The 14,598-nt window shown below is 44.1% G+C and overlaps 1 protein-coding gene across 1 annotated transcript in view; it reads right to left on the reverse strand.

Annotated features, from left to right (window-relative positions):
* LOC126291820 (uncharacterized) overlaps window positions 1-14,598 on the reverse strand; it is a 126,643-nt gene that overhangs the window by 60,869 nt on the left and 51,176 nt on the right. The window contains exon 5 of the mRNA XM_049985521.1: window positions 4,958-5,133. Within this exon, the coding sequence (XP_049841478.1) occupies window positions 4,958-5,133 (176 nt within the window). The remainder of the gene's footprint in view (window positions 1-4,957; window positions 5,134-14,598) is intronic.

Genomic DNA, 14,598 nt, shown 5'->3' on the forward strand with positions numbered 1-14,598 from the left:
TGGCATGGCAAGCCGTTCTACAGGACTACATTCAGCATCTCTACGATCGTCTCCATGGGAGAATAGCAGCCTGCATTGCTGCGAAAGGTGGATATACACTGTACTAGTGCCGACGTTGTGCATGTTCTGTTGCCTGTGTCTATGTGCCTGTGGTTCTGTCAGTGTGATCATGTGATGTATCTGACCCCAGGAATGTGTCAATAAAGTTTCCCCTTCCTGGGACAATGAATTCACGGTGTTCTTATTTCAATTTCCAGGAGTGTATATAGCAACAGGTGTCCACGCACAAATCATTTTATTCCCGTAAATAACTGATCGCTAATTTATGTACGCGGTGGCAGCGACCCAGATGGGAACCACCGGATTCATGTCAGGCGCAATTGGTGGCCAAGGCATTCACGTAATTTCGCTTCATGTTCCTCGAGCCGGCCGGAGTGGCCGAGCGGTTATAGGCGCTACAGTCTGGAAACGCGCGACCGCTACGATCGGGGGTTCGAGTCCTGCCTTGGGCTTGGATGTGTGTGATGTCCTTGGGCTGGTTGGGTTTAAGTAGTTCTAAGTTCTAGGGGACTGATGACCTCAGAAGTTAAGTCTCATAGTGCTCAGAGCCATTTTTTTTTTTGCTCCTCGAACCATATTAGCACAGTCCAGGCTTCAAGCCATGGACAGTTGCACTGCTGGAAGATGACATCGTCGTCAGGGAAGAAAAGAACCATGAAGGGATGCACATCGCCCGCCGCTGACGTGGTGTCTTCGTTTACTACCACAGGTCCCATCAAAAAAATATAAGTACTATAGATATCACTTCCCTTCCTTCTGCTAATACTGTCCAATTTTTGTTTAATCGTCGTCGCTTCTTAGTCTTTTCCTTCGTCTATCATAGCATAACACTGCGGCCACCAGCTAGCATACGTGGCGCGGTGCACGTTTCGAGCTGGCCTTCGCCTGTGTGACGGCATTTGAGGAGAATACTATCGATCTGATGTAGTAAAAACATCCGACGAGCCGACACGTTTCCAGTGATACACAGTGAAATCTCGATGTTCCCGAGTCCACTGCAGTCGTAATTGGTGGTACAGTTGGGCCAACATGTGAACACGCAGGTGTCTTTTGCTACACTGTTCAATAATTGTTTATTTATTTATTTACGCTCTAAACACTATTGGACTTAACATCTGAGGTCATCAGTTCCCTAGACTAAGAACTACTTAAACCTAACTAACCTAACAACATCACACACATCCATGCCCAAGGCAGGATTCGAACCTGCGACGGTAGCAGTCGCGCGGTTCCGGACTGAAGCGCCTAGGACCGCTCGGCCACAGCGGCCAGCTCAAGTTCCGTAGGACCAAACTGAGAAGCAAATCTCCAAGGTAATGTAACGTGTCAGTAGATGAAATTACAACAGAAAAGTAATAACAGATAAAAATAAATGTTTATGAGCCCGAAAAAAGTCACTCCATAAGTTTAAGTAAACGCAATCAACAATACATAAAGAATCGGTTTTATTTTTTAAGGAGCTCCTCAACAGAATAGAAGCAGTGGCCCAAGAGTAAATTCTTCATTTTCGATTTGAAACCGCGTGACTTACGACTAAGAGTTTTGAATTAGAGTAGTAACCTATTGAAAATGGATGCAGCAGTATAGTGCACACCTTTTTGCACAAGAGTTAAGGAAGTCCGATTCAAATGCAGATTTGAGTGTTAATCGAGTAATAGCTGCTTATTCTTGGGAATAAGTTAATATTGTTAACAATAGATGACAGTAATGGATATACAGGGTGGTCCATTGATAGTGCCACTTGGATGATGTCTACATCTACATCTACATTTACACTCCGCAAGCCACCCAACGGTTTGTGGCGGAGGGCACTTTACGTGCCACTCTCATTAATTCCCTTTCCTGTTTTAGTCGCGTACGGTTCGCGGGAAGAACGACTGTCTGAAAGCCTCCGTGCGCGCTCTAATCTCTCTAATGTAGTCCATGATATCGAGCAGCATACATAGCACACGCCCGTTGGGCATTTTGATGACAATAGTCATACATCAACATTATATCGACCTTTTCCGCAATTGGTAAACGGTCAATTTTAACACGGGTAATGTATCACGAAGCGAATACCGCACTGGCGGAATGTTACGTGATACCACGTACTTATACGTTTGTGTCTATTACAGCACCATCTATCACAAAGCGAAAAAAGTGGTCCAACGAAAACATTCATATTTTTTATGTACTACAAGAATATGTAATAAAAATGGGGGTTCCTATTTTTTAAAAAAAACGCAGTTGATATCCGTTTGGCCTATGGCAGCGCCATCTAGGAGGCCAACCATAGCGCCATCTGGTTTCCCCCTTCAAGCTAGACAAGTTTCTTTCTTTCTAGTTTTTTCATTTGACCCTTAATTCGTGAGATATTGGGCCCAGTCACGATCAATGGACCACTCTGTATATATTGAGAGGCCAATGTCAAATTACCCAAACTCGTGAACAGGGGTCAACAAGAGGTTCGCAAACTTTCACCACTTATTGCCCGAACAGCCCGTTTCTGAGCCAAAAATATCCTTTTAGAATGGGAAGGGTTACCACAAAATTTAATACCACACGACATAAGCGAATGAAAATAAGCAAAGTAGACTAATTTTCGTGTCGAACGATCACTCACTTCTGATACCGTTCTAATAGTAAAAATGGCAGTATTAAGTCTTTGAACAAGAGCCTTTAACGTGGGCTGTCCACGACAGCTTACTATCTATATGAACAACTAGAAATTAGAACTGTTGAGTTTCACTAATCATATGCCCGTTCTGTGAAATTAAAACGTCAGGTTTTGGTGAATTGTGTGTTAGAAACTGTAAGAACTGAGCCTTACTGTGATTTAGCGTTAGTTCATTTTCTACAGGCCATGAACTGAGGTCATGTACTGCACTATTTGAAACCGAGCCAATGTTGCACACAACATCCTTTACTACCAAGCTAGTGTGATTAGCAAACAAAGTTACCCGTAATAGTAGAGGGCATATCATTTATATGTGCTGAATGACGTGTCCTGAAACATAAGCATCCGCTGCCATTGAGCTCTTCCGCCAGAGTTGCCACAGATCGCCATACATCCCACTTTACAGAGTACACAAGTCTTCAAACGCTACGTTGTGTGAAGGGTCATAGACGTCCAACCATTTAGTGCCTAGTGTTAATTTAACTGTCGTACCATTTTCCGGAGATGCCCATGACAGTAACACGTAAACGTTCGATCAGCATCGCGGTTTTCTATCTACTCGTTTACAGGCTCTACGTGACAGTACACTACTGGCCATTAAAATTGCTACACCACGAAGATGACGTGCTACAGAAGCAAAATTTAATCTACAGAAAGAAGATGCTGTGATATGCAAATGATTAGCTTTTCAGAGCATTCACAGAAGGCTGGCGCCGGTTGCGACACCTACAACGTGCTGACAAGAGGAAAGTTTCCAACCGATTTCTCATACACAAACAACAGTTGACTGGCGTTGCCTGGTGAAACGTTGTTGTGATGACTCGTGTAAGGAGAAGAAATGCGTACCATCACGTTTCCGATTTTGATAAAGGTCGGATTGTAGCCTATCGCCATTGCGGTTTATCGTATCACGACATTGCTGCTCGCGTTGGTCGAGATCCAATGACTGTTAGCAGAATATGGAATCGGTGGGTTCAGGAGGGTAATACGGAACGCCGTGCTGGATCACAACGGCCTCGTATCACTAGCTGTCGAGATGACAGGTATCTTTTCCGCATGGCTGTTACGGATCAAGCAGCCACGTCTCGATCACTGAGTCAACAGATGGGGACGTTTGCAAGGCAACAACCATCTGCACACAAACAGTTCGATGGCATTTGCAGCAGCATGAACTATCAGCTCGAAGACCATGGCTGTGGTTACCCTTGACGCTGCATCACAGACAGGAGTGCCTGCGATGGTGTACTCTAACGACGAACCTGGGTGCACGAATGTAAAACGTCATTTTTTCGGATGAATCGAAGTTCTGTTTACAGAATCACGATGGTCGCTTCCGTGTTCAGCGACATCGCGGTGAACGCACGTTGGAAGTGTGTATTCGTCATCGCCATACTGGCGTATCACCCGGCGTGATGGTATGGGGTGCCATCGGTTACGTCTCGGTTACCTCTGTGCGCATTGGCGACCCTTTGAACAGTGGACGTTACAACTCAGATGTGTTACGACCCGTGGCTCTACCCTTCATTCGATCCCTCTGAAACCCTACATTTCAGCAGGATAATGCACGACCGCATGTTACAGCTCCTGTACGGACCTTTCTGGATATAGACAATGTTCGACTGCTGCCCTAGCCAACGAATTGTCCAGATCTCTCACCAAATGAAAACGTTTGGTCAATAGTGGCCGAGCAACTGACTCGTCACAAAACGCCAGTAGCTACTCTTGATGAACAATGGTATCGTGTAGAAGCTGCATGGACAGCTGTACCTGTACACGCCATCCAAGATGCGTTTGACTCAATGCCCAGGCATATCAAGGCCGTTATTACGGCCAGAGGTGGTTGTTCTGGGTATTGATTTCTCAGGATCTATGAACCCAAATTGCGTGAAAATGTAATCACATGTCAGTTCTAGCATAATATATTTGTCCTATGAGTACCCGTTTATCATCTATATTTTTCGTTGGTATAGCAATTTTAATGGCCAGTAGTTTAATATACCTTTTGACAAAGTCGCTTATCTTAGTGGATTTCTCCATTTGCAGCGTATATCTTCGATAGGGTAATGTCCTATCCCTCTCTGTTGGGCTTACATGCTTTCCTTACTGCGTCAAGTTCCCACAACGCCACCAGCAGGACATCCAGCCTTGCAGCAGGTAGTCATAATGTTCTGGCTGACCAGTGAGCATTAACAAACCATACACAGTTGGACAAAGATTTGAATGTACACTGCTGTATACCTAATTATTAAGAACCCAGGCCTATTCTTGTCGTCTTCTATCTCGTAGTGGGCTATCTGTTCGCTGACGGATTGCACGTCGTGTACCCAGCTGCTTAATTTCATGTGCATCATATCTCTCACACGTTCCATGTCCTTAATCCATCCATGGACTCTCCGGTCACTTGTGTGGTTACCCTGAGACACATAGAAAATAGTTGAAATTAGTTGCATAATATTCATGAGCAGTAGACAATCATAACTTACACTTATATGTACCACTATTGCATAACGTTGAAATTATTTTTGCACATGAATGTAGTACATGCGTGTCCCACTAATGCGAACCCTGGTAATCCGCATGTTCGGTTAATCCGAACATGAAAAATGTTAGGCATAATAATGAAAGAAAAGCTCTCAAATGTACTAAAATACAGTGGACATTCCACCCCTACTTTTTAGATGACAAAAACTCATTGTTTTTGGCTTTATGAAGACAGTCTCTTATATGACGCATAAAGGCTATTTACAATTTGTACAGAAACCAGATGGCAGTTATAAGAGTCGAGGGACAGGAAATGGAAGCAGTGGTTGGGAAAGGAGTGAGACAGGGTTGTAGCCTCTCCCCGATGTTATTTAATCTGTATATTGAGCAAACAGTAAAGGAAACAAAAGAAAAATTCGGAGTAGGTATTAAAATCCATGGAGAAGAAATAAAAACTTTGAGGTTCGCAGATGACACTGTAATTCTGTCAGAGACACCAAAGGACTTGGAAGGGCAGTTGAATGAAATGAACAGTGTCTTAAAAGGAGGATATAAGATGAACCTCAACAAAAGCAAAACGAGGATAATGGAATGTAGTCGAATTAAATCGGGCGATGCTGAGGGAATTAGATTAGGAAATGAGACACTTAAAGTTGTAAAGGAGTTTTGCTGTTTGGGGAGCAAACTAACTGATGATTGTCGAAGTAGAGAGGATATAAAATGTAGACTGGCAATGGAAAGGAAAGCGTTTCTGAAGAAGAAAAATTTGTTAACATCGAGTATAGATTTTATGTCAGGAAGTCGTTTCTGAAAGTATTTGTATGGAGAGTAGTCATGTATGGAAGTGAAACATGGACGATAAATAGCTTAGACAAGAAGAGATTTAAGCTTTTGAAATGTGGTGCTACAGAAGAATGCTGAAGATTAGATGGGTAGATCACATAACTAATGAGGAGGTATTGAATAGAGGGGGAAGGAGTTTGTGGCAAAGCTTGAGAAGAAGAAGAAGGGATCGTTCGGTAGGACATGTTCTGAGGCATCAAGAGATCACAAATTTAGCATTGGAGGGCAGTTTGGAGGGTAAAACTCGTAGAGGGAGACCAAGAGATGAATACACTAAGCAGATTCAGAAGGATGTAGGTTGCAGTAGTTACTGGGAGATGAAGAAGCTTGCACAGGATAGAGTAGCATGGAGAGCTGCATCAAAACAGTCTCAGGACTGAAGACCACAACAACAACAGTTGTGCCATCGTCTCATAAACACGAGATTAGCATGTGTAGCAGTGGTCTGTTGCTCCAAATAACGTAGCTCGAGGTGAAGGGCTTCTTCTGCGTCACTCTGTGGCACCAGCTCTCCTTTGTCGCTTTCAGACTCATTCTCGATTCCGTTACAGCGGTCCACTTCTTCCTTCTCTTGAATCACAGCAGCAACTAAATCAGGGTCAGTATGGTTCTCCACACATGCCCCATCCGCTGCCATCCACTCATCTACGTGTCCTTCACTATCTTCTTCCATCCAGGGATTGTCTATATCATTTGTAGTAGCTTTTCCTCTTCATTTTTAACTAGGTTGTCCTGAAATTCAAGAGATGTCTACAGTTTTCTCCACTATTTTCTCAGAGTATTTTCTGAAATATTCTCCCATGCCTCAGCGGCCCAATAAACAACATCCTTCACATTGTTTTTTTTTTATTTTCTACATCTACATCTACATCCATACTTTGCAAGTCACCTGACGGTGCGTGGCGGAGGGTACCTTGAGTACCTCTATCGGTTCTCCCTTCTATTCCACTCTCGTATTGTTCGTGGAAAGAAGGATTGTCGGTATGCTTCTGTGTGGGCTCTGATCTCTCTGATTTTATCCCCAAGGTCTCTTCGCGAGATATACGTAGGAGGGAGCAATATACTGCTTGACTCCTCGGTCAAGGCATGTTCTCGAAACTTTAACAAATGCCCGTACCGAGTTACTGAGCGTCTGTCCTGCAGAGTCTTCCACTGGAGTTTATCTATCATCTCCGTAACGCTTTCGCGATTATTAAATGATCCAGTAACGAAGCGCGCAGCTCTCCGTTGGATCTTCTCTATCTCTTCTATCAACCCTATCTGGTACGGATCCCACACTGCTGAGCAGTATTCAAGCGGTTGGCGAACAAGCGTACTGTAACCTACTACCTTTGTTTTCGGATTGCATTTCCTTAGGATTCTTCCAATGAATCTCAGTCTGACATCTGCTTTACCGACGATCAACTTTATATGATCGTTGCATTTTAAATTACTCTTAATGCGCACTCCCAGATAATTTATGGAATTGACTGCTTCCAGTTGCTGACCTGATATTTTGTACCTAAATGATAAGGGATCTATGTTTCTATGTATTCGCAGCACATTACACTTGTCTACATTGAGATTCAATTGCCATTCCCTGCACCATGCGTCAATCCTCTGCAGATCCTCCTGCATTTCAGTACAATTTTCCATTGTTACAACCTCTCCATACACCACAGCATCATCTGCAAAAAGCCTGAGTGAAATTCCTATGTCATCCACAAGGTCGTTTATGTATACTGTGAATAGCAACGGTCCTATGACACTCCCCTGCGGCACACCTGAAATCACTCTTACTTCGGAAGACTTCTCTCCATTGAGAATGACATCCTGCGTTCTGTTATCTAGGAACTCTTCAATCCAATCACACAATTGCCTGATAGTCTGTATGCTCTTACTTTGTTCCATTAACGACTGTGGGGAACTGTAGCGAACGCCTTGCGGAAGTCAAGAAACACGGCATCTAGCTGGGTTTCACACGACTGGCTTTTTCGAAACCCATGCTGATTCCTACAGAATAGATTTCTAGTCTCCAGAAAGGTCATTATATTCGAACATAATACGTGTTCCAAAATTCCACAAAGGAATGCTACTAAAGGAATGCTACCATCTTGGATCAGCATTCTTAAAAATTGTTTCCTGTAAATCAGTTTTAATGTTTGCAGTACGGCCTTGTCCATCGGCTGTAGAAGTGGTGTAACATTCGGCGACAAACATTTCTCCACAATTTCTCCATCACATAATTGCTCAGTGCTGGGGTGAGATGGCGCTTTATCGATCAAAAGGATTGCATGGGGAGACAAATGATATTACTTAGAAAACGGTTGAACAGAGAGACCAAACTGGCCGTGACACCATTCTTTGAACATCTTACCATCCGCCCATGCTTTTATTCTGGTAGCGATAATATACGGGCAGGGACTTCATGTTGCAGCTTTCAAAAGGTCTGGGCCCAGCAGATATGCCGATCAGCATTAAAGGCAGCTTGTGATTATAGCGTTGCTGCACGCAAATAAAATCACACGATCTTTGCATATTTCAAAACCAGGACCATGATCTTCTGCTTTTGATGACAGGCTTTTTGTTGACAATGCCCCAAAATTAAGGCCAGTCTCGTCAGCGTTATAAGTTTGTTGGGGAGAATACCTTCCGTCTATTATCATTTTTTCAAACTAACCCAAGTATTCCTTCGCTGCATCACGGTCAGAAGAAAGGTTCCCTCCAGTAATTGTTAGCTGACGGATTGCATGACGTTTTTCGAATCTGTCCAACCAACTCGTATTTGCACTAAAAGACTCATTACCCTTCATTAACTTGTTCAGGTAAACAGCCTTCTCCTGAACCAGCGCTCTACTCAAAGTGGTTTCGCTTTCTCTTTCCTGCGTAAACCAAAGGAAAAGAGCTTCATGCACTTTATCGCACTGGGGCTGTCTCAAAGTCTGACGAATTTCGAGTGTTTTTTCCGAAGACGTTGCACAGGACTGTTCAAGCTTCACTCGGTTCTTCTTCCAATCACAAATGGTTGCTATACCAACACTCAGTTCCGTTGCCAGTTTAGATACATTCTCACCATTGCCTATCCGCTTCAAAGATATTCAGTTTTTCGTTGAGAGTTAACGTTGCATGTTTCCGTTTACTCATGACGAAAATACGTACACCACTACATCTGAACGAATACAATACAACTGTTACGCGTGCCAGCGATCAGTAATTAACATAAGCGAGTGCTTTGCGAGCCAACTGGCAGAGCCCTGACCTTAGACACTACAAAGGTCTCAACAATGCACAACAACAATGGCAGGGAGTGAGAGTGAGCCATTTTTCCCAAGCTCTTTCCCATTTCTTACCATGATGTACGTACTTATCTGCTTGGTATACTTCATTCTAGAAACTCATCAGCGTAGTTCCGGCTAATCCGAACAAGGTCCGGTCCCAATTAGTTCGGATTAACGGGACTCCACTGTACATTGAGTTTTGTACAAGAATTCAAAACATTAATGTGTATTAGATATCCAGTGGTGTCGTATTAAACACCGTAATTTCTCGAACTATGACATCAGCTAAGAGAGCTACAAATCCACTACTGGCCAATAAAATTGCTACACCAAGAAGAAATGCGGACGATAAACGGGTATTCGTTGGACAAATATATTACACTAGAACTGACACCTGATTACATTTTCAGGCAATTTGGGTGCATAGAACCTGAGAAATCAGTACCCAGAACAACCACCTCTGGCCGTAATAACGGGCATGATACGGCTGGGCATTGAGTTAAACAGAGCTTGGATGGTGTGTACAGCTACAGTTGCCCATGCAGCTTCAACACGATACCACAGCTCATCAAGAGTAGTGACTGGCGTATTGTGACGAGCCAGTTGCTCGGCCACCATTGACCAGACGTTTTCAGTTGTGAGAGATCTCGAGAATGTACTAGCCAGGGTAACAGTCGAACATTTTCTGTACCCAGAAAGTGGTGGTGGTGGTGGTTAGTGTTTAACGTCAAGCCGACAACGAGGTCATTAGAGACGGAGCGCAAGCTCGGGTTAGGGAAGTATTGGGAAGGAAATCGGCCGTGCCCTTTCAAAGGAACCATCCCGGCATTTGCCTGAAACGATTTAGTGAAATCACGGAAAACCTAAATCAGGATGGCTGGAGACGAGATTGAACCGTCGTCCTCCCGAATGCGAATCCAGTGTGCTAATCACTGCGCCACCTCGCTCGGTATACCCAGAAAGGCCCTTACAGGACCTGCAACATGGGGTCGTGCATTATCCTGCTGGAATGTAGGGTTTCGCAGGGATCGAATGAAGGATAGAGCTACGGTTCGTGACACATCTGAAATGTAACGTCCACTGTCCAATTAATGCGAACAAGAGGTGACCGAGACGTGTAACCAATGGCACCCCATACCATCACGCCGGGAGATACGCCAGTATGGCGATGACGAATACACTCTTCCAATGTGAGTCCACCGCGATGTCGCCAAACAGGGATGCGACCATCATTATGCTGTAAACAGAACCTGGATTCATCACAAAAAAATGAGGTTTTGCATTCGTGCACTCAGGTTCGTCGTTGAGTACGCCATCGCAGGCGCTCCTGTCTGTGATGCAGCGTCAAGGGTAACCGCAGCTACGGTCTTCGAGCTGATAGTCCATACTGCTGCAAACGTCGTCGAACTCTTCGTGCAGACGGTTGTTGTCTTGCAAACGTCCCCATCTGTTGACTCAGTGATCGAGACGTGGCTGCACGATCCGTTACAGCCACGCGTATAAGATGCCTGTCATCTCGACTGCTAGTGATACGGAGGCCGTTGGGATCCAGCACGGCGTTCCGTATTACCCTCCTGAACCCACCGATTCCATATTCTGCTAACAGTCATTGGATCTCGACCAACGCGTGCAGCAATGTCGCGATACGATAAACCGTAATCGCGATAGGCTACAATCCGACCTTTATCAAAGTCGGAAACGTGATGGTACGCATTTCTCATCCTTACGCGAGGCATCACAGCAACGTTTCACCAGACAACGCCGGTCAACTGCTCTTTGTGTATGAGAAATCGGTTGGAAACTCTCCTCATGTTAGCACGTTGTAGGTGTCGCCACCGGCGCCAGCCTTGTGTGAATGCTCTGAAAAGCCAATCATTTGCATATCACAGCATCTTCTTCCTGTCGTTTAAATTTCGCGTCTGTAGCACGTCATCTTCGTGGTGTAGCAATTTTAATGGCCAGTAGTGTATTTGTCAATAGTTAGAAGTATAAATGCGTGCTGTCACGGCAATATGTCTAACTGAAACGTACTATGACTGCTACACGTAGAGCCACATACTTTGTGGACCTTGTTTGCAATTGGCCACCAGCCACCTTAGGAAACACGGTCTAGACAACGTAATGGGCCAGTCATATCAGCTGTTCTTTCCCAACTTCAGAGGCCCTCTGATACGAGACTTGCGCCATGAGTGCGGAAACGTGCAATTGGTAAATTAGAGAATAACAGCACGAACACAGACCGGGGACGGTCCTTATTTAGCAGCAGGGGACAGTTTTGCTGTGTGACTGGCGTCTGATTGCGACGCGTGGTTTTTGTGGGATTCTGTATGCTAGAAGAAACCTCGCAACTGGGCTGCAGTGTTTTTGTACGTGGCGTTCAAAAAGTCTCTCCGCAGTGCCGTATGATTGTTCGCCTGCCTGGGTTACTCTCCCAACATTCCACTGTTTCAGTCAGTAGTATCATTGGTGTGTGTCGTTACGTGTTGACATCAACCTTTACGTTTAGTTCCTTTGTCGTTTGTTTTGTTTTTGTCACAGTTAAAATGATAACCATTGAAGAATGTGTGTTTTTAGTCGAACAATTGTTCAAAGCTAGCGGTAAATACTCAGTTTATGTCCGTCTAACATTTAACTCAGTTTTCCCGGACTCTCATACCAAAGATTAATGTGAAAAGTATTTAAGACTGACTGACTAAAGAAACTTTACTCTCTTCGTTAATTACTTTTAGTCTTTGTTACCTTTCATTGTTCTCATGTCCTGGTGATACGACGTGCTGTGTAATTTTGAAGTGAAATTGTATTATACAATGAAAGCAATTTATGAACAATATGATTATCTGATTTACGATACCATGGATTCCAGTTCCTGCAGCTCTGGAAGAATATTATTTTTTGAATTTTATATGGGAAATTTAGATAGAGGCGAAGATCTTCACAACGGCGCTGCTCAACAATAGAGGTACATGAATGTGTTCATCTCTTTCCATTCGTGGCTGCGAATGTCAATTTCAGTATGCACACATCAAAAACGAGTTGCATCACCCCGGTTCCCAGAATTTCTGAAGACCAACGTTGACTGTGGATACTGTATCACAGAGACAGTCCTTTTGACTGTCACTAAACCGACCATGCATGAACAGCTCATATTAGACAGAGGGCATCAGACAGCCGATCAGTTCCAGTCATTCCACCAGGACCGAAGTATAGGGCTCGTATTGTCTGTTGTTCAACCATGCCTAGCGGTCAATACCGCGGTTTGCACACGTCCACTTTGTTACTTTGTGCCAAGAAGGGTGTTGTGTACATAGTTCCGCGTAGTCAACGCGTGCACAACTTTCCCAATAGAGCGCGCCGCGCTAAGCACAACAGCGCAAGCGCAACGCCCGTCCGTCTCTGCACTACAAGATGGCGCTGTCTTAGAGACGGACCAAATTCTGCTTCCGCCGATCTGTGTATTAATATGTAACGCAGCCAATGAGATTGCTGCTAACGTAGAACCTTTTCTCCTCGTGGATCACACTCGCGCAGTGGTACCTGAACGCTCGAGGTATTATGACGAGTGTACAGACCTCCGATTAGTCAGTCTGCATTAGTCTGCACCAGTCTTTACCAGTCTGAATTAGTCTGTACCAGTCTATAGTCAAGTTTCAGTCTGCGCCTAATAAGATCATCATATTCCTGTACATAGCCATGAAGATAAATGTATAGGCACTTTGTCAAGTATCAGAGATATGTGAGAATAAGAATAACGTACCAAGACCAAAGGAACTTCAGGTTGTCAATTGTAAACAGCATCCAGAATCAAGTTACGAAATAACTATGCTTTTTATTATTTTAATATATGTGTGTGAAAATTAATCAAGTTCTGTTTAAAGTTGGTCACCGCCAATCTGCTACTCTAAGTGTGCAAGTGGCTTTTCTATCGTCTGACCTAACGGCAGAAGATAAACACGCCACGATAAGACCACGAGACATATTGCTGTCACCTACTTCGTTAGAGCGACAAGTCAAATAATCTGATGGTGTGTGTGCCGAAGCACTTACAGTACGCACACCACAAGGGCTCTCAATAATGGAAGTGTCCAGGCATCTTGGAACGAACCAAAGCGATGTTTCGGACACTCGTGGCCGCCATTGTCAATGTCAATTTATTTACTGTGAAATCACAACCTGCAATTTCCCTTTTCGTTTAGTTACGACGTCCGATTACTTTTTTTTTTTCTTAGATGAATAAATGCATTTTAACCACAATTCCTTTGATCCAGGCCACGGGGAAAGATAGTATTTACAACGCACGTGCCTCTATCCCGATCGTACGTTCGCATACAACTGAGTGTGTACCGACGTAACTATACTTATGATCCAATTCCTTTGCGATATTAATATTTGTTTTGAACCACTCACTCGCGATTGCACGTGTCGTCTTATTTTGTGTAGTCTGTCGAGTGTATTCTTTAATAACGTTAATTATAATATTCTGTGGCTTAGTTTCCACGCTGGCCGCATTGGCCGAGCGGTTCTAGGCGCTTCAGTCCGGAACCGCGTTGCTGCTATGGTCGTGGGTTTGAATCCTTCCTCGGGAATGGATGTGTGTAATGTCCTTAGGTTAGTTAGGTTTAAGTAGTTTTAAGTTCTAGGGGACTGATGACCTCAGATCATCAGGTCCCATAGTGCTTAGAGCCATTTGAACCATTTAGTTTCCACAATTGACCTTCGCCTGTGTCGCAATGGCGCTTCACGCGAAATATTTATTACGCCACAGTCACATTATCTCTTATTTCAAAATTACGACACCGGCTGAGAAAGTTTCTAACAATGTTCAAAAATGGTTCAAATGGCTCTGAGCACTATGGGACTTAACATCTATGGTCATCAGTCCCCTAGAACTTAGAACTACTTAAACCTAACTAACCTAAGGACGGCACACAACACCCAGTCATCACGAGGCAGAGAAAATCCCTGGCCTCTCCGGGAATCGAACCCGGGAACCCGGGCGCGGGAACGCTACCGCACCACCATCTAACAATTTCAACAGGGCGGTTACACCCGTCATGCCAAATATGCACACGGTTGCAGTACTTTTGTCAGGTGTGACCTGTTTCTAAGTTATCTGCCTTCGAAAGGTCCTACTGTCTTCAAATGAAATGCAGTGTAGTATCAGGAGAGAAATTGTGGGAGACCTCATACGACTCATAGCTACTTACAGGTATTTATGGAGTAAATGAAACCTTCAAGACTAGATATTGTTTGACGTTTGTAGGCAAATCGTACTTGTACTGTAGGTATGTACGTATTATA

Source organism: Schistocerca gregaria, chromosome 9 (assembly GCF_023897955.1).
Source record: "Schistocerca gregaria isolate iqSchGreg1 chromosome 9, iqSchGreg1.2, whole genome shotgun sequence".
Lineage (NCBI taxonomy): Eukaryota > Metazoa > Arthropoda > Insecta > Orthoptera > Acrididae > Schistocerca > Schistocerca gregaria.